Source organism: Nelumbo lutea, chromosome 2 (genome assembly GCF_056320005.1).
Source record: "Nelumbo lutea isolate HS-2025 chromosome 2, American lotus-T2T, whole genome shotgun sequence".
In the NCBI taxonomy this organism is placed as follows: domain Eukaryota; kingdom Viridiplantae; phylum Streptophyta; class Magnoliopsida; order Proteales; family Nelumbonaceae; genus Nelumbo; species Nelumbo lutea.
Genome location: NC_142685.1, coordinates 9089939 through 9110389, shown reverse-complemented (window position 1 = coordinate 9110389; position 20451 = coordinate 9089939). Strand labels below are relative to the sequence as shown.

The 20451-nt window shown below is 36.3% G+C and overlaps 1 protein-coding gene across 7 annotated transcripts; it reads left to right on the top strand.

Moving 5' to 3' along the window:
- The first annotated feature begins 2422 nt into the window (after positions 1–2422).
- NCRK (Protein kinase superfamily protein) lies at positions 2423–20190 on the top strand. Of its 7 annotated transcripts, XM_088972922.1 has the most exons (13): positions 2423–2557; positions 2725–2788; positions 3214–3320; positions 10215–10274; positions 12841–12926; positions 13696–13815; positions 15893–16018; positions 16817–17089; positions 17367–17608; positions 17695–17994; positions 18464–18700; positions 18824–19051; positions 19639–20190. In XM_088972922.1, exons 5-13 carry the CDS (start codon positions 12857–12859, stop codon positions 19948–19950), a joined length of 1908 nt encoding a protein of 635 aa, XP_088829048.1. In that variant the 5' UTR covers positions 2423–2557; positions 2725–2788; positions 3214–3320; positions 10215–10274; positions 12841–12856; the 3' UTR covers positions 19951–20190. The 7 variants fall into 7 exon arrangements, with proteins under 7 accessions (XP_088829048.1, XP_088829047.1, XP_088829053.1 ...); XM_088972921.1 differs by lacking the exon at positions 2423–2557 and having other exon boundaries at positions 2564–2788; XM_088972925.1 differs by lacking the exons at positions 2423–2557; positions 2725–2788; positions 3214–3320 and adding exons at positions 8690–8816; positions 8928–9101.
- The last annotated feature ends 261 nt before the right edge of the window (positions 20191–20451 follow it).

Genomic DNA, 20451 nt, shown 5'->3' with positions numbered 1-20451 from the left:
ATATCGTAATTTATTTTCATATAAATATTTTTTTTTGCAAACAAGTTTTTACATTCTTTCACATGTATACATTTATTGGGCCAAGTCAATCCAACGTCTAACTTTATGAGTAAAAGACTTGGCAAGAGTGGTTGAAAAAAGTAAGGCTTTAAACCCCACTCAATGAGACACTAGTTTCATCCTGATTGGAGCCCAACTTTTAAGGGCAAGTTGCAAGTGTTGAAGTCAAATTGGTTACCTGCATTCTAGGAGGTTACCAACATACATATTCTTTATGCAGCTTTAAATAAAAAGGAAGACTTTGGGGAACATTACAAACCCAATATACTAGTGCTCCTTCAAGCTGTTGAATGGTCCAAGGTCTTGTATCCTGAACCGGCGGGTGTTGCAATCCTAACCTTCTCTCATTATCAGCTCCATCTTGTGGGATTTTTCAGATATTAGATCAAAATTGAGAAGATTGTAGCAGTTGCTCGAAAAATGAACTCACATTTTTCATAAACTGCAATGGCCAAGAATATTAAATAATAAGGAAATTGTCTAAAACTCATCATGAGTTTTCAACATTTCTCTTAAACTCACCACAACTTTTCAAAATGACCTAAAACTCATCATGTCACTAATTTGACGTTAAAGAGACTAACGAGTCTCAATATATTGCCATTTTAACGTTCACAGAAAAATATAAAATATATACAAAATAAATTAACTGGTGTTAATATATTACCATTTTAATATTTAGGCACGCAAAAAAGGAAAAAAGTTGAAAAAAAAATCAAATATAAAATACATAAAAACATAGAAATTACAAAAAATATAAAAAATTATAGAAATTGCAAACAAAATAAAAAATTAATTTTCAAATTATAGAAACTATAGAAATTGAAAAACAAAATCAGAAAATAAAAATTGTATAAAAAAACACCAAAAATTATAGAAAAACATAGAAATTGTAAATAAATAACAAAAAATACAGGAAATTTTTAGATTGTAGAAAATAGAAAAATGTAAAAAATAGAAATTATAAAAAAAAAACAATGGAAATTATAATAAAACACTAAAAATGCAAAAAATAAAATAAAATTGAAAAAGACCAATTTTCCTCTAACTCACAATTCAAGGGTAATTTGGTTATGAAAATTGTTATTAATGCTGACATGGACACCTCTGTTAAGAAACATTAACCATGCAATAACAGAAGGTGAATTTTAGAAAATAAAAAGTTAATGATATGATAAGTTGTAGACATTTTAAAAAGTTGGGATGAATTTAAAAGAATTATTAAAAACTCATGGTAAATTTTAAATCATTTCCCTAAATAATATGGTCCAATTAATGCCCCGTTCTCTGAACGCTGATTGAATCCATGAAACAGCCAACAGCGCCGGTTGGGTTCTTTCTCCTTCCTTATGTAAGGCTTTAGTTTGAGAAAAGAAATAAAAATTTGTAAAATTGGGTTGGTTTTATAAGATGTGAATCGATTTAGACCAATAGGTTGTGTCCCAAGGCTCAGAGTATGGAGTTCGATCGGGTCTCCTGCACAGCTGCACTTTCCCAGGGTATGTAGTATGTATTATTAACAGCTGATAGCCTATGAACCTGAATGAATATGAATGGAGTGTAGTTGATATTTTCTTAGTTTTGTATTTATTTTGTGGAATGGATGCTCCGACTTGTCTTCATTTGTAGTTTTTTTTTTTTTTTTTTTTTTAATTTCAAGGCGTTCCAGCTGCATTCTGCTGATATTAGAGAATAGACTAATAGAGATGATAAAATGTGTGGAGCCTGGATCTGTTACATTTGTTTGCGCTGCAATTAATGCTGAGAAAAAAGTAATAATAAATAAAAAAGAATGGCGTCGTGCTCCAGTCACAGCACTCCAAGCAAGCTAGCAGCTAACGTGGTCGGTGATCGTGAATCGGTGAAATGTGATTCATGATTGATAGTTGAAGGTGTTAATTTATAATTAATTACTAATAATTAGAAGACTAAATTACTTGGAAATTTGTATCGACGCCCCCAATGCTTGGATAACTTATTTGTACCTTGGACAGTTTAGAGAGGACTCGATCATGACTAAAGGAGATTCGAAGTTGATAATTGATGACTATGGGCGCATCGACTCTTATTTGAACCGTATAATTCGCTATAAGTAAATCAAGTTTGCTTAAGTTGTATTCATTTCTCCTCTTTCGCTTATTTGTGTTGTGTTACTACTTGTGCTTATATGGCACCTCCTCATTCGAGTAGCAAATTAATTGAATGTGAATCCTCTCCACTCCAAACAAATTTGGAGCGGAAGATTTGAGTGTATGGATTCATCTGACAGATGTGAGGTGACAGAGAGGGAAGGCCACTTCCCATGAATTATATTCTTATTATAAAAAAATAATAATAATCCTTCCTAACATGTGAATTGGAAAAAGACAAAACAAGTAATAAATTCAGTAGCCTGATACAGTGACATTCACGGGAGTTGCTTCCAATGCACGGTGGATGTGCCTGTGAGGCGTTCATTTATGAGGAGCAGATCCCGTTTCTGTTTGAGCGGGGCAAGGTGTCACTACTTTTACTGCAATTAGTTCGCATCTCGAGGATTCCTTGCATTTTAATTCCCTCTCATACTCCCATATCGTTCTTTCATTCACCGTTAAATCAAACTTTATCTCTTTCTTCTTCTTCTTCTCTCTCTAAAACCTTCTTTTGCTTATTTCTATGCGAAAGGTTGAGCATCCAATCTTCTCAAGTGATCTTAACTAGGAGGTGTACATCATGTATAATCGATCAGGTATTTTTCTGAGCAGTGAGCACTGATAATTTCAAGATCACTGTTTTTTTATTATCATTCATTAATCGTTATTCTTTCAGCTATGATCTCGTCCCTGCATTTTCGGTCTTCTGTTAATAATTTAATCCAATGCGCGAGTAGAGAGTGCTAGTTTTGACTTTTGAATGCTATGTAGTCGCTTTGCTCTGTAGTCTCGTGATCCATAGTCCGTACGATTAAAAGGAGGTGTTGATTTTTCAGATTGCTCATTTGATTCTTTCATCCTTCAAATTCAAAGTTCTCTCTGAAATGTATTTAGATCTCTTCGCCCTTCAAATTTCTGTCTGAAATTTCGAAATGCATACGAGGCGTTGGATTAATTTGGTGGGAAAAGAAGAGAATGAAAAACAACAACTTTTTGATTTATTGTTGTTTTTCTGAAGCAGAGCGTAATAGAGATAGTATAGTTACGAAGCTACACAACAGTCGGAGGTTTGGTACATGCTTATTGGCTTGATGAGGAAGACTGAACAGATACAAAGAAGTTTCACGGGTAAGTCGTTTTCCTTTTTATATTGCGTTTACTTGATGAATCCTCGGTCTCTGATTGTGTTGCACTTCCATAGGAAATATGAATCGGGATGAATCCGCCCACCAAAACTCCCCATTAAAAAAAAAATAATAATAAAAAGGGTTTATTAGTAGAAGATCCACTCCCGGTAATGTGTCCCAACTCCCAACTCCCAACTATCAAAGCAATGTTGCCATGATCCCATGCTTCACGCATGAATCTTCTAAACGAAGCGGGCGATAACATCCGCCTAAACCTATCTAGCCCTATCTTGAAATTGGGTTTGTCTGTAGGGATGATCACGGGCCGGGCCAGGCCGGGTTTTACAGGATGGCAAGTTGGTAACGGCTTTAAAGCTTAACCGGGCCTGGCTCGGCCCGCACTTTGGGTCTTGTCCCAGCTTGGGTCGGTTTTGTTGGTCTGGGTCAGCTTGCATTCTATGCATGATTTAAAGTATCAATATGATACATCCCATATTGAATGCATCTTATCGTATTTTTTTTTTAAATATGGTTCAAAATGCCTGTTTTCATGTATTTCAGATCCCTAATTTTTTAATAATAAAAAACATCTTATAAGCTTCTCAAAAATTAAATTAAAAAAAAAACTAAAATAAAAGTATATATCAATTATTTTTAAATACCTATTTCTAAGTATCGATACAATATAACTGAAATACGTATATACTTTGAACCTTGATTCTGTGCAGACTTGATGCGAGCCCGGGCAGGGTTTAAGAGAAAATTTGGCAGGTCGCCTCAAATCATAAATGAGCATCCCTATTTTAATGGATAAAATAATTAAATAACAAATAATCAAAGGTTTGGTAACATATGAAGCTTCAGCTTCACGCATTCTCCTTAAAATCTTATTTACTAAATCAGCTCAGCAACTGCAGCTTTTATGTTTTATCAAATAGCCCCTTAATTTTTGGTGGGACCAACAATAGATAGATGGAGATATAAGAAAGCTTACAACAAGTGGATTGGTGTGATCTATGTTTTCAATGTACTGTAAAATTGGTGTGAGAGTGTCCCTCCGAAACCGAATTGAATATGGAAGCGTGGGATCTCGTCTCATCCACCTAAGTACAGGCCTTCACTGACAAAATAGTTAACCTCATGATGTGCGACCCCTAACACAGGACACTACGGCCGTGCATTGAGAACATCTCTTACACGGTGGTAGTGTTTCGTAGGAAATCAGAATTCTGCAACGAGCTTGTCCATATTTTTTCGAAGAATTTATTGGCAAGACCAGGAGATTTAAAATGATCACATGCACCCTGCTGATCTCAATTCTCAACTTCATCCGTAATACGAAGAATTTATTCTCTGACGTTTACGAAGCCAGATTTCCTATTCACTTTTTGTACCCATTTTATATCCTCCGTGAATCGTACGCGAGTGCATGTTCACCACCCTTTTTGCTTCAACCTCGAGGAAATTGAAATTATGTCTGTAACAGCACTCTTTCTCCCTAGTCCCTACCCTCAAATTAAAAGTCAAAACCTCCGGCAGACTTTGTCGGGTGGGCAAGCAAGACATGGAATTAATTATGGGTGAGTTCATGAGGAAACCTTCAAATATTCATACTGATCTGGTTGATCCTATGTACAGAATGCTTAATCCATTTACTTGAGCAAGTGACAGATCTGGTAAACATTTTTGCTTCAATCTGTGAATGTTTCTCATCTGATGTCCTTTGTTATGATTAATAAATCATAAACTTTTGCTTAAAAGAAAAAAAAAAAAAACATATCACGATAATGGGAGATCGGCTTCTATCAGGGCAAAGCTGTGCCCATACCGTTCTAACGGCCATTTCCACCTTTGCAGCGGTAAAGGATGTTCGAACCGGCTTTTCCCTAACTGAAGCAGAACCTCCACCAGTAGACAGTTCCGTCTCTCTTTTTGTTATGCTTAGAGCTGTCAATCTAATTAATAATTGGATTGAGACCTGCTATTGCTGTTCAGACCCGATTATATAATTAATAACATTTAAAGGTTTTTTCATTTTTTTTGTTATATATTTTGTCTAAAAGGTAAGTTTTATGAATAATATATAAGATAATTTTGATTTATATCACTTGTTTTGTCAACCTATAAACAGTTTACTATTTACTGTAGTTATATCATAGGTAATTATGGGTGAAAATGAAGTTCCAAGTTGTTATTATGATAGTTAATTATGGGTGACAAGTATAACCGGATTAAATGCTTTGGACCGGTTTATCCCAATTAATAATTAGTTTGGTTTGGAGTCTGTTTTATGAACCGATTCAGTAGTTAGGGGTGTCAATAAATCGGTTTTGGGTTGCACCCCATCCGGATCAAAATCATTTTGGATGAATTGGATGAATCAATAAGACATTAAATTGGATCAGTCCAGATTTAATGGTTGAAAGTGTTTTTTGGATTGGATTGGACCTAATCCATCCATAATGGATTTATATTGAATTGAGCCAGATTGAACAAAATTCATTGTAGAAGATAAGAATACAAGTGTCAATTGACCAGGATTAGATTGGAATAAATGCAAATTAAGACCATTTTGAGCAGATCGAAGGGTCCCAACATTGAATTGAAGCAGTCGAAAATGGTCTAAAGTATTCACCTGAATTAAATTGGACATAATCCATTTGTAATGAACTTGTATTAGATCGGATTGGACCAATTCCTATACAATTGACACTAATGCCCACGATCCACATTGTCCCGAACCAGACCCATCCATTGATAGCTTTACTTACGTTTGAATCCATTCGGGTTGAGAATTGGGATAGAATCTAAAATACGTATATTTGAATCCGATCCTAATGATTATTGAATTTTCGTTGGACTCGTATTGTATTTGGATATTATATATTGTCAATAAATTGGGCTAAAAAGGTAAATAAAAAATTAAACTAAAATAATGGCGAAAATGTTGTATTTCATTAGTAAATTAAATTGCAAACAACTTCAATGAGATAATGATACTCGAATTTAGGAGCCATAGGGTATTTAACTTAGACCAATTTTGTTTATAAAAAAATGTTTTAATATTTTAGACATAAACATGCAGTTGCTGTTTGATACATTTTGGGACTCCGATCTTTATAGGATGGCGCTGGGTTGCATTCAGATTCGACGGATTTGATTTTTTTTTTTATTAATTCTTTTGAGATCGAAGTCCGATTTAATCGAATCGAATATTGAATTCGCACTCGAATCATCAGACACCGTTGACAGTGACATAGAGTGAGAAATACAACGCGTCGATGAAGTATCTTCAAGCGAGCAGTTGGGGAACGGTGGAATATGTGAATAGTGACCCCGCCAACTTGGGGTGCCAATCGGATTGGATTTGGTCCAGTTCAATCCGATCCAACGTTGGTCATTTACAAATGGATCAGATCAAATTCAATCCAAATCTATACAAACTGAATTGGATTCAGTCTATTTGAAATGCAAATGGATTGGATTGGGTCAAACTCGGTCCAAACTAAATAAAATTTCAAAATATACTTGAAAGCCCAGATAATGTGAAAAAATTACAGAAACGGTTTATTGAAACAAATAGTTGGCCTTTGGACACATCTGTGCGCAAGCATTCTACTTAGTTCTAGTGATTGATGTGAACATCTCAATTTCAAAGCATATGAGTATAGAAGCAAACGAGCAATAAGTCCCTATTCCATTTGAAATTTTTAATAACTGAAGGGTCCCACCACTTGTTCCAAAATTCCAAGGCTATCAAAGGCATTCATTGCCTTGGATGTGCTTTGGTACAGCGGATCATTCCACTGAGACATAAGAGTCTAACTAAGGCACTGATCATCCTGATCATAAAAGGTACATCAGCGCTGCCAGCATTTTGTTCTTCTTTCAAACCTCTGAAACCCCCTTTGCTTCAAAAGTATTGCAGCTGAAAGCTTGATTCCTGTAAGGCGATCAACAAGTAAATTCTATGTAAGGGATATCAGTACAACACCTCAATAATGGAGGCATGAATGTCATCATGGTTCAGTTTCTCTATAACAAAATTTCGCAGAGCTAAATTCCAAAATTTCACCGCAGTGCCTTCCCTCTTCCGCCCTGATTTGTGATTTGTGAAACAAATTCTGCTGTAAAATTTTACAAAACCCTTGAACATTCAAATCCTTATGTATGAGCCTGTGCATTGGTTGTAGATGCTTCTCATTCAAATAATTTTCTAATCTTCCAAACTCATCAATGGAGGAGGAGAAGGCCGCTGCATATTATGACTAGCTCACGCGGAAAGGGGAAGGCACTGCTAGATTCAAACAAGGCCTTGAATTCTCCTCACAGTCTTCAAATACCACTAACGATGCCTTTAGAGGTTCTGCTCTCCCATCTTCATCTTCCTTTCTCAGCAATTTCGTTAGGGCTTCAGTACTGATAAAGCTGCAGATCTCCAAAGACAAGCACAGCTCAAAAGTATTTTCAAATACCACTAACGGTTTCGATTTTTGCTTTGAATCACACCTGTGAGGTTTGGCGAAATGGTGATTCAACTATTAGGTTCTGGTTTTAGACCGATTTAAACCAATAATAATACGGACGGTTTTATTTTGAGTTGGCCCAACCCAATAAATATAATGGATTCTCCAAAATTCATTCCATAAGATTTAAATCGATTTGGATCCAATCCAAAACCGTCCAATTGACAGCCCTACCGCCAACACCATCAGCCTGGTCCCAAAAAAAGGACAATTATTTTCAGGTCTGGTAGGCTTGTATGGCGTATGAACAGTTTTCATGGATCATCATCCGCCGGCAACGGCTACGGTTCGATGTATTCAAACTTCAATGGGAGGAACTGGATTATTTGGGGTCCACTCCTAATACATTTTTCTCTTTGATTATATACGTGGCTGTTTGGTAGATGATCGTTGATCGCCCATTTACAAATTTGCATGGGTGCACTTTAGTCAATAAAAATTACGCTCATTGTCTCCTTATAGTCAATTGTTTCTGTATGCTCCTCACCTTCTTGGAGGATGTGGTTGAACCAATTGATTTTTCGATAGATAGCGTCAAAATTATCACTACCCTACGTTAGTTAAGATGGGGACGGGCTCTTCTCGTCTAACTCCCTTAGTTGAGACAGTACATTTTATAACTCAGTCATGCATTGAGAACAGCGGGTTCCACTCTGGGTCTTAGTAGTGAGATCAGATCTGCTCCTCACAACTGACGCCTCACTGGCGACTTAGATGCACATCTTATCAGAAAATATTTCTCATCCTTGTTAAAAAATATTCACGGGAAATATTTCCAATAGACGGGGGATATGCGTGTGAGACGCCCATTTATGAGGAGCAGATCCCGTTTCCTTAACAGTCACAGCGGAATTGTCATCTGCTCCTCACAGAGGGGCGCCTCATCATGCATTGGGAACATTTCCCATGAGGTCGGTGTGAGGCGCCCTGTGTGAGGAATAGATCCGATCTCGTAGCAACTGCACAGTAGAGTAAGCCTGTGACTTAAAGATACGTCGAAATTTTTCTCAGACACGTCACACACTCATTAAAAAAGTTATTCAAGTTTTAAGCCAAATTTTACTATAATCGTTGCTCCACAGGTCTTTTGAATATTTGAATATCTTTGAGATCGATTTGAAACGTTTAACTCCTGAGAGGGCGACTGATATTGCCGATAATAATGAAAATATGGGTTTTAATCCGTCCTCCTTCATGTCTTCTACCCTGATGGTTGGTGTGTCTCTTTCGGTTGCAAATGGGTTGCTTTCAAATAGGTGGGTAATGAAGATGTTTTCTTTTTGAATATTTCCAAATCTAATCAAGGCCTATCGTCTTATTTGCTGTCAGCTGTCTTTTCTGCGTTCCCTTGTGTATATTTTCTCCCTTCCCTTCTTTTTTCCTCTTGCACCCATTAATGGTGACTGATCTGCTCAGCTTGGGGATAACAAGTCTTTGTGATTTTGGGTGATGTTTTGCTTTCAACTTATTTTCTCTGTTAAATATTGAATGGAAACTTTGAGAGTGAGACTGGCTTGATTTAGTTCTCTTCATTACTCAGTCGTCTTGATAGGTAGTTGCACTTTGAGCACTGTGACTGAAATAATGTCACTTTCACCAAAATCTGAGAGCAGTGCATGGTAGTGTTTTAGGTTAGCCCTTTGCCTTTCCTGATATGTCCTTCTATGTCCTCTGTCTGGGATTAGAAAACAGGACAGCTTAAACTTGGTCTTCAGTTTGTCTTTCGTAAATTCTTGAAAATTAGGACAAATTGTGATTTATAGTTATTTTCCCATTCACTAATACCACCTCATATGTGCTTTCCATTTTTGTATGTATTTCTGCATCTTTTTATTTTCCGTGTTCTTTCATGTCAAATTTCCAAACTTTGTTCCTAAGAAATAGAAAAAGGTCAAATACAACCCATTTGAATTTCTGCCTTGGAAAAACAACTTCACATTGAAGTCTCTAGTTATAAGTGTATTGATATAAAGTTGCTTCTAGGTCTTTTATAAGTTTAAAGGGTTTAAGATTGATAAATGCTTGCTAAACATGAATATATATATATATATATATATATATATATATATATATATATATATATATATATATTCTTTTCTGGTTTGATTTTGATATTTGTTAACTTTTTTTTTAATAAACTCCATCACTGGTTTTGTTGCTTAAACAAAACCATGACATGTTTTTTGATGTATTGCTATGAGGTTTCTTTAAGATCTTTTATAAGCTTAAAGGGTTTAAGATTGATGTATACTTGCTTAATGTGAATGCCTTTTTGCTGGTATAGTTGTTGATACTTCTTAATTTATAAACTTCATTGCTTGTTTTGATGATTGGACAAAATCATGAGGTGTTTTTGTCTTCTGTTACAGGTTCAATGATTTGAGACAATGGACTACTTATAAAGTAGATATCTTTTACTCTTCATGAAGGTACGTTAATCACTTAAATTTTCCTTGCATGATTATCTTTTAGGTATTAATCTGCCTATTTAAATATTTATTTGGAGTGTTTCAGAACTACGCAATAGGGAGATTCCATTTTCTGGAGTGCTGGCCATGTGAGCCATTGTGTATTCAGGTTTCACACCCATGCTGACTCATATTAGGCTTTGAAAGTCATAGTGCTAGACATCTCATTATCAATGCTGATCACTGGGACCTGTGTTAGATGCTGGACCAGTAGACAAATGGCTAGTGAAATTTCTCTGGAATTCAAAGGTTAGGTGTGAATTAATATACAAGGGAAAACAAGGTTGTTTGACTTGGTTTAACATGGAGTTTTAGCCTGAAAGTGCAGAAATTGGATGTTGTAAGGAAAACAGTCCAAGGAGCAAATGTAAGAGTGAAATATAAGGGGAAGTAATGGGTTGAGAAGGATTCATGTCAAGCTGGAAATAGTCCACAAGGTCTTTAGCATGCTTGTTTTGAGATTCAGCTTAAATGTATCTAGCAAAAGGGGCTGAAAAAAACTTAAGAAACAGAAGGAAACTTATTTAGGTTAAGCTGTGTAAGGACTAAAGAAACTTGATAACAGAAACAAGTAAATAAATGAAGATAGTGAGAGAATAAGTGTGGGAAATGGGGGTTGGAGATGATTTGACAATGGAAAAAGAAAAAAAAAAAACAATTAGAGTATCAATTTTGACAATGGTAACAAAGATTCAATAAACTAACTTTCAGCCAATAGATCCTCATGGAGTTATATACATTAGTAGAGAAGTCTCTTCATTCATCTAGTGAATGAATTGAGCTTGTACATAGAATATTGGGAGAAGTACCAATCATCCCAGATCAGAATTTACTAGGCCCAAAGTACAGGGGGAATGCATCCTGACCGTGAATTGATGCCAAATTCACGGGCAAGATGTGGTTTATTGGGGGGGAGAAGGCTAGTTGTAGGGGGGGGGGGGCTGGAGTTGAGAGTTCTGCATCATGTGTTTCCTTACTTTTCCCTAGAATATTTATTATAGAAACACAATGGTCCTTCTAAGATCTAGATACCTGATTTTCCTAAAAGAACTTACATACAACACCTGCAACTAAGAACCTAATCAAATATCATGTGTATGTGAAGTAAATCTTGAGGATCCTTCTATTGTTCAGTGTATATAGAGAATCCAATCAAATATTTGACCACGAAAATCAAATTTATATCGTGTTTGGAAACTAATTTGCTGATCTTTCTTGAATTAACCCAATTTTGTGGGTTTTGTGCAGGAGAAGTTGTTATAGCTATGGCTTGCTAGTGTAAATTTTTAGACCCATGAACTTGGGTTGGTTCACATGGGGTGTGCTTGACATTGATGCATTTCATGAATGATATAAAAAAATCTGTGTAGTTTTCAGTTGAGCCTTTTTATGGCCGGCTGGCATGGCAAGATAGCATGGAGCTTCCTACCAGCACAGTGTGGCATTTGGTTAATGTGCAACGAGATGATAGAGTCTCTGGACCACTTGCTGGTACATTGCATCTTCACGTATGGCATTTGGATGATAGTTTTTAAGCTCTTTGCTATTAGGGGATGCTATCTAGCATCTGTATCCTGTGGAGATGTTTTTGAAGGGAAGGTACCCTCATGGCCTGAGTGAGAAAGGAAAAATCATATGGCAAATGATTCCAGGGGTTGTCTTTTGAGTAATATGGCAGGAGAGGAGCTCTAGGATGTTTCAGAACAAAGGTTGCTCAGCTGAGGATGTTGGCAGAAAATATGGGGAAAATTGCTTTCAAGGGTAGCAGCACATAGAAGTTTTAATAGAGCAGATAACAGTAAATTTTGTGTAAAAAAATCTTTTGTAAACACTGGGGGTATAGGATAATAGGAACTTTTTTTGTATGTAATGGTTGTGAATTCCCTTTGTACAGCCTCTAGTTGTACAGGGGCTTTTTTTTAATGAAAGCATAATTTATCTCTTCTCTCTCTCTCTCTCTCTCTCACAGATGGATTTGTGAAAACCCTGTTGTTGGCTCCATTATGAAAGCCATTCAGAAGGCCATATGATCCTAAGGAAAAAAATATGGGTTTTGCTTCTATTTTCTCTTCCTTTGGGCCCACATCAGTTGGTATTGTTTTTTGCATAGAAAATGGATCATGATTTTGTTTACTTAATGGTTAGCAAGCCTGTCTTGGCAGGATTAAAGTAGGATTATCACTTCAATTATTTTGTTTTTTTCCGCAATGATGAAGGCACAATGTAAAAACTAATTGATTCTCAATTTTACTTTTCTATTTACATAATTGATTCTCATGGTTACTAGTTACTTTCTGATTTGTCTCCTGTGCAACTTATTGGAGTACTTGAAGTGGCAAAATAAGTACATGTTATATGGCTCCTTATTATATTAAAATTACTTGCTAGTACTTTATAACAGTTGAAAGAAAAATAATTAGATGCGATTTAGTTGCATTCTAGAAACTATTTATTTTGCCACTGATGTGGCTTCAAGGTTATCTAAAACTGAAAGTACTCTGACTTTCTTTATCTGCTTTTTGTTTAGTGTTTGGGACAAGATAATGAAGCTCCAGTTCGAAGTTGCCCTTGCTTATATCATTTACTTACTCTGGTTTCCATATATTTCATGTGGTTAGTATCAATTTCCTCTGCCATTTTTGGTTATTTTGCTCTAACCACTGATCATATATCTGAGTATAAATCTGAGATACCTGTGAGGTAGACTGGATAGGATTGCCAGCCTTCAATACTGCTGCATGTGGCCATGACATGACACTGCATTCAAATTTCTAGGTTGGAGATATTTGGGATAAATGTAAATATCTGATTATTCTAAGCTTCTAATCTGTAACATTTTGTTTTTGTTGTCAGATAATATGGTAACAATCTAATAAAGGCCATTACCCAATGTTGATCCCATCTATCTGGGGTCTTGGTAGGGGCAGGCTGGATACAGTCCTAGACTTCGGTAATTTTTTTGCACAAAGTAGCCACTCTTGGGTTTGAACTCATGTTCTTACGCTTGCCAGCCCAAGATTTACCATTATACCATGTAATGTCCCCTAAAATATGCTAACAATCTAGGGGTCATAAGTAGGTTTAGTTGTTTATCTTTTGAATCAGAGCTTAATTGCTTGCATTGGAGATCTCCTTGGTATGTCTTACTGAATGCCAAAGGGTCAAGTCTGCAATTTTTACCACTATGCTGCTAAGCGTGCTAGTGTTTCATTGCATATTATCTTAAATGTCTTCTGAGGCTGTTGTTGATGTAACTAAATTGCTTATGCTATTCCTTCCATATCAGTAGGCATTTAGTATTATAAGTTCATCTATACTCATATGTACACACTGTTTCAAGCCATTCTGATATGTACATCCATGTTTAAACTTATGATGACAGATGGGTTCTCTGGAGAGTCTGGCATAAACAAGTGGACTTGTTCATGCGCTTCTGCTCAAGTAGGCAATCAGATCTATGTTATTGCAGCTAACTGTTCTACATCTTGTGATTGCAGTCCTGGTATGCTTCTGATCATTATGGTTTGTGGTAGCTATGTACAGGTTCTCATTGTAAATTGGCTGGTTTACTTTTTCTCTTTATAGTATATGAATACAATACCAGTTCTTTAACCTTTCCCAAGAAAAGGGCTAGTTTCACTTAGCTTCAACAGATGTTGCTGCTTTGTGGGATTGGAATTATTTTCTGAGCCTGAACATAAATTGATGCAGATGTAGAAAAATGGAAAGAAACCGTGGAAGAAAAAAAAAAACAAAAGTTTCCATGTTCCTGAACCAGTGACAATTTTGTAAATTTCTGGGTGATTATAGTTTTGGTTATCTTGAATTTTTTGGTGTCATAGGAATAGGTCCAAGTCTAAAATGACAAATGGTTTTACAGTCACTTTTCTTGCAACTTATGTTTAAGAGGTCAAAGCCTTTCTGTTTGATTTGCCTTTAATGTCATTAGATAGGTTTTCCAGTAATCTATCAAACAATTAGGGTGGTCCATTGGCTGCAATATTTGGATTCCTTTTCTTCTGTCTCAATGAACGATACCATTTCAGATTGGAAGGAAGTGGCAAATTCTGCCCCAATGAAGAATATCTCTGTTCCTAATTGGTCTCCTCCAGAAGGAGGATTTGTTAAGCTTAACTTTGATGGTAGCAGGCTGGGTAACTGGGGATTATCGGGTATTGGAGTGTTTAGGGATGAAGAGGGCAAAATGCAGGACTTTTATTCTGGTCCAATTGGAGTAGATGATTCCTTGACAGCTGAAACGCTAATTGAAGGGGTAAAGAGGGCAATATCTTTAAAACATTGGAAATTAATTATTGAAGGGGATTCCAAATTGGTTGTGGGATGGCTGGAAGTGAGGAGGCAAATATGTGGTGTTTTAACAATGAAAGTAAGAAATTCAAATGGTTCACACAAAATATGGAAGTGAGAGTTCAGTCGGTCAAAAGAAGTGCAAATTCTTTTGCTGATGCTCTTGCCAAACAAGGGGTGGGAAGAAATCAGTTGTTTTGGGCTCAGTTGTGTTGTAAAGAGAAGTTTCGTTGGGTTGGGGATAGATAAGAGGGTTTATCTCTCTCTGCATTTCTTTCTTCATTGTATTCTTGTAATCTGTTTCAATTTTTAATGAATTTTCAGTTACTGATAAAAAAAAAAGAACAAGTGCTTGTAAATCCATTATGTTTCGGAGAAGTAGGGAAATAATAGCCATTTTAATGTCAGAGGGATTGTGACTGTACTTTAGTCTTTTTTAGATTATTTTGGAATTTGTTAGATTTAGTAGGATTATTATTAGGTATTTAGAGTTGTATTGAGAATTAGATTCTATATTTGAGTGTCCTAGCGGGTTTGTCTTAGTTTTAAAGCAATGTGGTTTGTTCCCTAGTTAAAATTGGATTGCATAAAGGATATCCAACCCCCTATATTGATGGTATAATATGAGTTATTATATAGTTGAATTTTTAGTAGAAAATAATGAGCTTCTTTGAGATTTACCTGCAGGCAAGAGTATTTTCTTTCTTTCTTTATTCTTGTCTCCTTATTCTAGACTTTTTCTTTTTCTTTTATTTTAGCCTCTTATTTGTATATCAGATTTTTTTTTTTCTAGTTTGATGTTTACTCTCTGCTCTCAGCTCTAAACCTCTTTCTCTCATAATTCAGAATTTCAGATCCTTAATATTCCCCTGCCTGTTTTTTCCTTGAAAAATATCAGCTCCTTTTCTTTTCTTTTGTGTGTGTGTGTGTGTGTGTGTGTGTGAATAGGCATTAATCTTTCAATTTGCAAAGTCGAGATAGTTTTTCAAAATACATTTGAGTTAATTGTCCAAGCAATATTAAGTATTTTCAAGAAGCTTTGCCAGACAGGGGTGATAAAAATATATGGTTTGTGTTTATGTGTGAAACTTGGAATCTTTGTGACTATAATGGCTTCATATATTGAAGGCTTGAAGCTGTTACACCTCTTCGTCTGTGTTTGCCAGACATTTTTAACTTAGGTACACTCATTCTGTTTATAACATTTACCTCTGAGGATATATGATCTTCTATGATGTTTAGTCATTCTAATTGTGCATAGTTTCTTATAGAAGAAGACTCTTCCGGAGGAGCAAGTGGAGGAAGGTGGACTTGCGTTTGTGATGCTGGGGGATTTCCCACAGCTGCAGCTGGCATTCATGATTCAAGTTGTTTCACAGCCTGCAACTGCACATCTGGTAAAGTGCCTTTTCAGTGATGAATGGTGCTATTAAACCTTATTATTTCACACCTTTAATGGTATATACTGAATGAATTATATGCTGAATCCGTAATTTTTCATGATTGTACTAATGAAATTTTGAATTAGTGGTTGTGTCTAACATAAAGTTGAAAATTTGGGATACTATAGCAAAATTACAACTTATGGTGATTTCCACACATTGTGTTGTAGTCTTCATGCTAGTAGAGAGGGAAGTAATGTATCAGCTTTTGGGTTAGAACCATTGAGCTTGTTGAGTAATGGGCCTCCATGTTTGTTCTCTTCTATTTTTTGTCAAAATTCAGTACAATGGCATCCATGAGTGTGACTTCTTGCTTTTTCTTCTTTTCGGTGAGCAATTGGATCAAATGGTCAACTTTTAGACAGGATTTGATTGTAGGTTTTGGGAATGTCCCTTCACACTTTACCCACTAGTTGAGCTAAAACTTCAGAATGAATGAATGATGTATGTAGGACAAATGATGAGGCTTATCCCAAGATGTAGACATCCTCATAAACACCTACACGAGAAAAAGAAAGAGAGAGAGAGAGAGAGAGAGAGAGAGAGAGAGAGAGAGAGAGAGAGAGAGAGAGAGAGAGATGGAATGATGTGTGTAGGTCAAATGACAAGGTTGGTCCCAACATGTGGACATTCTCATAAACACCTACACGAAAAAAGGAAAAAAAAAAAGAAAAGAAAAAGATGGAATGTTCAGTGTCATTGCTTCAGAAGCCACAAGCTCATAATGGTTAATTTCAAATGCTTTATATGCAGGTTTTCCTGTTGAGACAAGATCTTCAAGGAAGCACATTTCCAGCAAGGCCATTGTTTACATTCTGTTACCATGTGTTGTTCTCACAACTGTTGCATTTCTTGCTTCATTGGGATGTTATGTGTATCGGAGGGACAAATGTCCTGTTCAACCTCCAGTATTTTCATCAGACAAAGACACAAGCTGTAATAGTGCTACCAACCTAATAACTCATAGATCTTCTTCAGTACCAGAATTCAAAGTAAATATAAAATCTCCCTTAAACCCCATCACAGGTAAAAGCAGATGCTTTTCATTTTAGTTATTTAATTCCTTTTTAAGAATTTGAGCTGAAGATTTGCATAAGATTTCACCTGGTGAAATTTCAAAAAACAAGCTAAGGCTCTTTTTGTCATGAAAGTAACAGCATTAAGATGGTCTTTTTCCATTCTGAAAGTAAAACTATGAAGATTTTAATTCTCCCCCCTCCCCTCATTGTGTGGTTATATTAGCGGTAACATTTTTCTTTGGCCCCCAAAAGTCTCAAAACTACAATTTACTGCTTTTCTGCAGGGTGTATACAGAGAGCTTCTTTTGTATTTAACAGCAAAAGGAGAGCAATGCCTGGGGCAATTGTCCACTTTACTTACTCTGAGTTGGAGTACACAACCAATAAGTTCTCCCGTTCTAATCTGATAGGGGTTGGAGGAAGCAGCTGTGTTTATCATGGACAGCTCAAAGATGGCAGGACTGTTGCTGTTAAGCGTCTAAAGGCTCAGGGAGGTCCTGATGTAGATACCGAGTTTTTGACTGAGGTATTGCTCCTCTTATTTGTGGCTTGTTGTTGTTATCTTTGTACTTCACTCCATCCTAAATGATGGTCAACTTTTTGTTTCTGCAGATTGAGCTCATATCAAGGCTCAACCACTGTCATGTGGTGCCTTTGCTTGGATACTGCTTGGAGTCCCAAAGGAAACAAGCTGAGAGGCTACTTGTCTTTGAATACATGTCCAATGGTAACCTGAGAGATTGCTTAGATGGGGTTCCAGGGAAAGAGCCCATGGACTGGGGAACTCGTGTTGGCATTGCTCTTGGAGCTGCAAGGGGCTTGGAATATCTCCATGAAGCTGCTGCTCCAAGGATTTTGCATAGAGATGTCAAATCAACTAATATTCTTCTAGATGAGAACTGGAGTGCTAAAGTAAGGTTCTTGAATTTCTTAAAAACCTAAATATCATAGACATGAAATGGAGGGGGAAAAGGCAAGTTGACTAGTATATCAATTGAGTCAACTTGGTATGACAGGCAGGCTTTGGCTATATTATGTATACTTGTAATTTCATTTAAAGATGTTAAAGAAAGGCAATAATTATTGTCTCCTATAGCACAATGCTAACCTTATGAGCTTATGGGTTCTTCCATTAGAAGGCACAAGAAAGTGTGTTTGGCTAAGTTATGTATTCGAGTATTTCCTTGTGCTTGGTTACAAGGAATCCATAAGCTTGTAGACTAGCATTTTTCTTTACAAGTTTGGCAAGTTTATTTTTGCACTTATTTCACTTGAAGATCCTGATAATTTTTTTGTCAATTAAAAATTTTGAAATTGTAATTTACTGATGTTGTATGGATCAAGCATTCCTGCTTTCTTGATGACTCACCCATACATGCAGATAACTGATCTTGGTATGGCCAAACACTTGAGGGCTGATGACCTTTCCAGCTGCTCAAGTTCTCCAGCAAGAATGCAGGGGACTTTTGGATATTTTGCACCAGAGTATGCCATTGTTGGAAGGGCCTCCCTTAAGTCAGATGTTTTCAGTTTTGGGGTTGTTCTTCTGGAGTTGATCAGTGGTCGGCAACCCATCCAAAAATTTCCCAACAAAGGAGAAGAAAGCCTTGTGATTTGGGTAAAACTATGATACCAGTCCTTTTCTTTGATGGGCATAGTTCCGTTCTTTATTTTTTCTTTTGGTCAGGATAAAATTGATAACATACTGATTTAACTTGAATTGTTCTTCATCCTATTGCAGGCTATGCCTCGTTTACAGGATAGTAAGCGGGTGATTTTGGAACTGCCTGACCCACATTTGAAAGGGAATTTCCCAGAAGAGGAGATGCAGATAATGGCTTACTTAGCAAAGGAGTGCCTGCTTATGGACCCTGACTCTCGACCAACCATGAGTGAGGTTGTTCAAATCCTTTCCACTATTGCACCAGAGAAAACCAAGAGGCGAAATTTTCCTGGACAACTTTTTCAGGTAAACCATATGGTTTCACCATTACCTTTGTTTTATACTTCTGGCATTGAAATGCCTTTTGTCTCTTTCCATTTTATATATACTTTTGTTCAAAATTAAACATACCGACTGCTATTCAAGATGAAAACATAGATTGTACAACATAATTATCTAGAACTTAAAGTTCTATGGTTTGGATGCTTTGCATCAGGTCTATCATATATATTTTTCATTCAAAAATATTTAATCAATTGTCTAGATTATTTCCATATATTTTTGAGGTTTGGTTTTTCTTCTGGTGTATGATTCGTACTTTCCAAATCTTTGGCATTGTTCAACAAGGGTGTCATTGTGTCCACCTGTGTCCAAGTAACATAGGCCTAGACTTCTAGATGGAAACCAAGTCATTCTCATTCATTAACTGACGCTCATTTTTAGTATTCCATTTTTGAAAGACTGGAAGTTGGGTTGAATTTCACCGGGATTCCAGACAGATACTGTTGAGTGAATAATGATTTTTTCTTAATCTAGCTCTCCTGTTCTGCCCTGGTATCATTTTTTTATCTGCTTGACTCCTTGATTAATTTGTCACTGCATTCATCATGCAGAGGTTATTCACTCCTAGTGTGAAGTGTGTAGCAGACAAGGAGAGGTGTGAAGAAGTGTCTGCTGTTCCCATTGATGCAGGGGATTTGAGAAGATGCCCTAATAGGTATTCGTTGCCACTCTCTGTAGACCGTAATTTATGTGTCGAAGACAGCAAGAAAGAGGCAGACTCGGTGATGTCAGCTGAGTGCATAGAGAAATTGGTCCTCTTAACTTCGAAAGCTAGGAGTTGGCGTGTGCCAGAGGATGAAACTGTAGACTTAACTGAGCCACGGTTTGAATCATTTTGCATGACAAATATTCAGTCTCTATGATTTTATTAGAACATATGAACAGGTTCTACTATAGAGCCACTGGTATGATATGATCATCTCATATTCACATGCTTGCTGGTTCGGGCGGCGGGGAGGTTGTGCTTAGTTCTCTCACAGGTTATTTTAGTGAAAATTGCTAGGTGTATTCTTTTATTTTTTTATTTTGTTTACTACTGTAAGAGAAATTGATAAAAAGTCTTGAGTTATATCATCATCATAAAGCACACATGGTTTAAAGTATGAGTGTTGAAAAGAGTATGGGACTATACTTGGAAAATGCGTGGCTATGGTGGGATAATTAGTAATTTGGATATTGAATAACACTAAATCTAAGGCTCAAGTGGCTCCAAGTAAGGTATAAATATATAAGACATGCATATTTTAATAGTTTAGGTAATAACTTTTGGCCCTGACAATTCATGAACTTTGCGCAAAGGCCAATTTCAACCCTAAAGAATAAAAAAGGGATATTTTGACCCCCAAACTTTGATGAAAAGGCCA

Excerpts from the sequence above, each read along its gene's own strand:
- NCRK (XM_088972922.1), top strand. The coding sequence starts at position 12,857 with ATGAAGCTCCAGTTCGAAGTTGCCCTTGCTTATATCATTTACTTACTC. Across the intron at positions 17,090-17,366 it reads TCCCTTAAACCCCATCACAG|GGTGTATACAGAGAGCTTCT; the intron begins GTAAAAGCAGAT and ends GCTTTTCTGCAG. Across the intron at positions 18,701-18,823 it reads AAGAAAGCCTTGTGATTTGG|GCTATGCCTCGTTTACAGGA; the intron begins GTAAAACTATGA and ends ATCCTATTGCAG.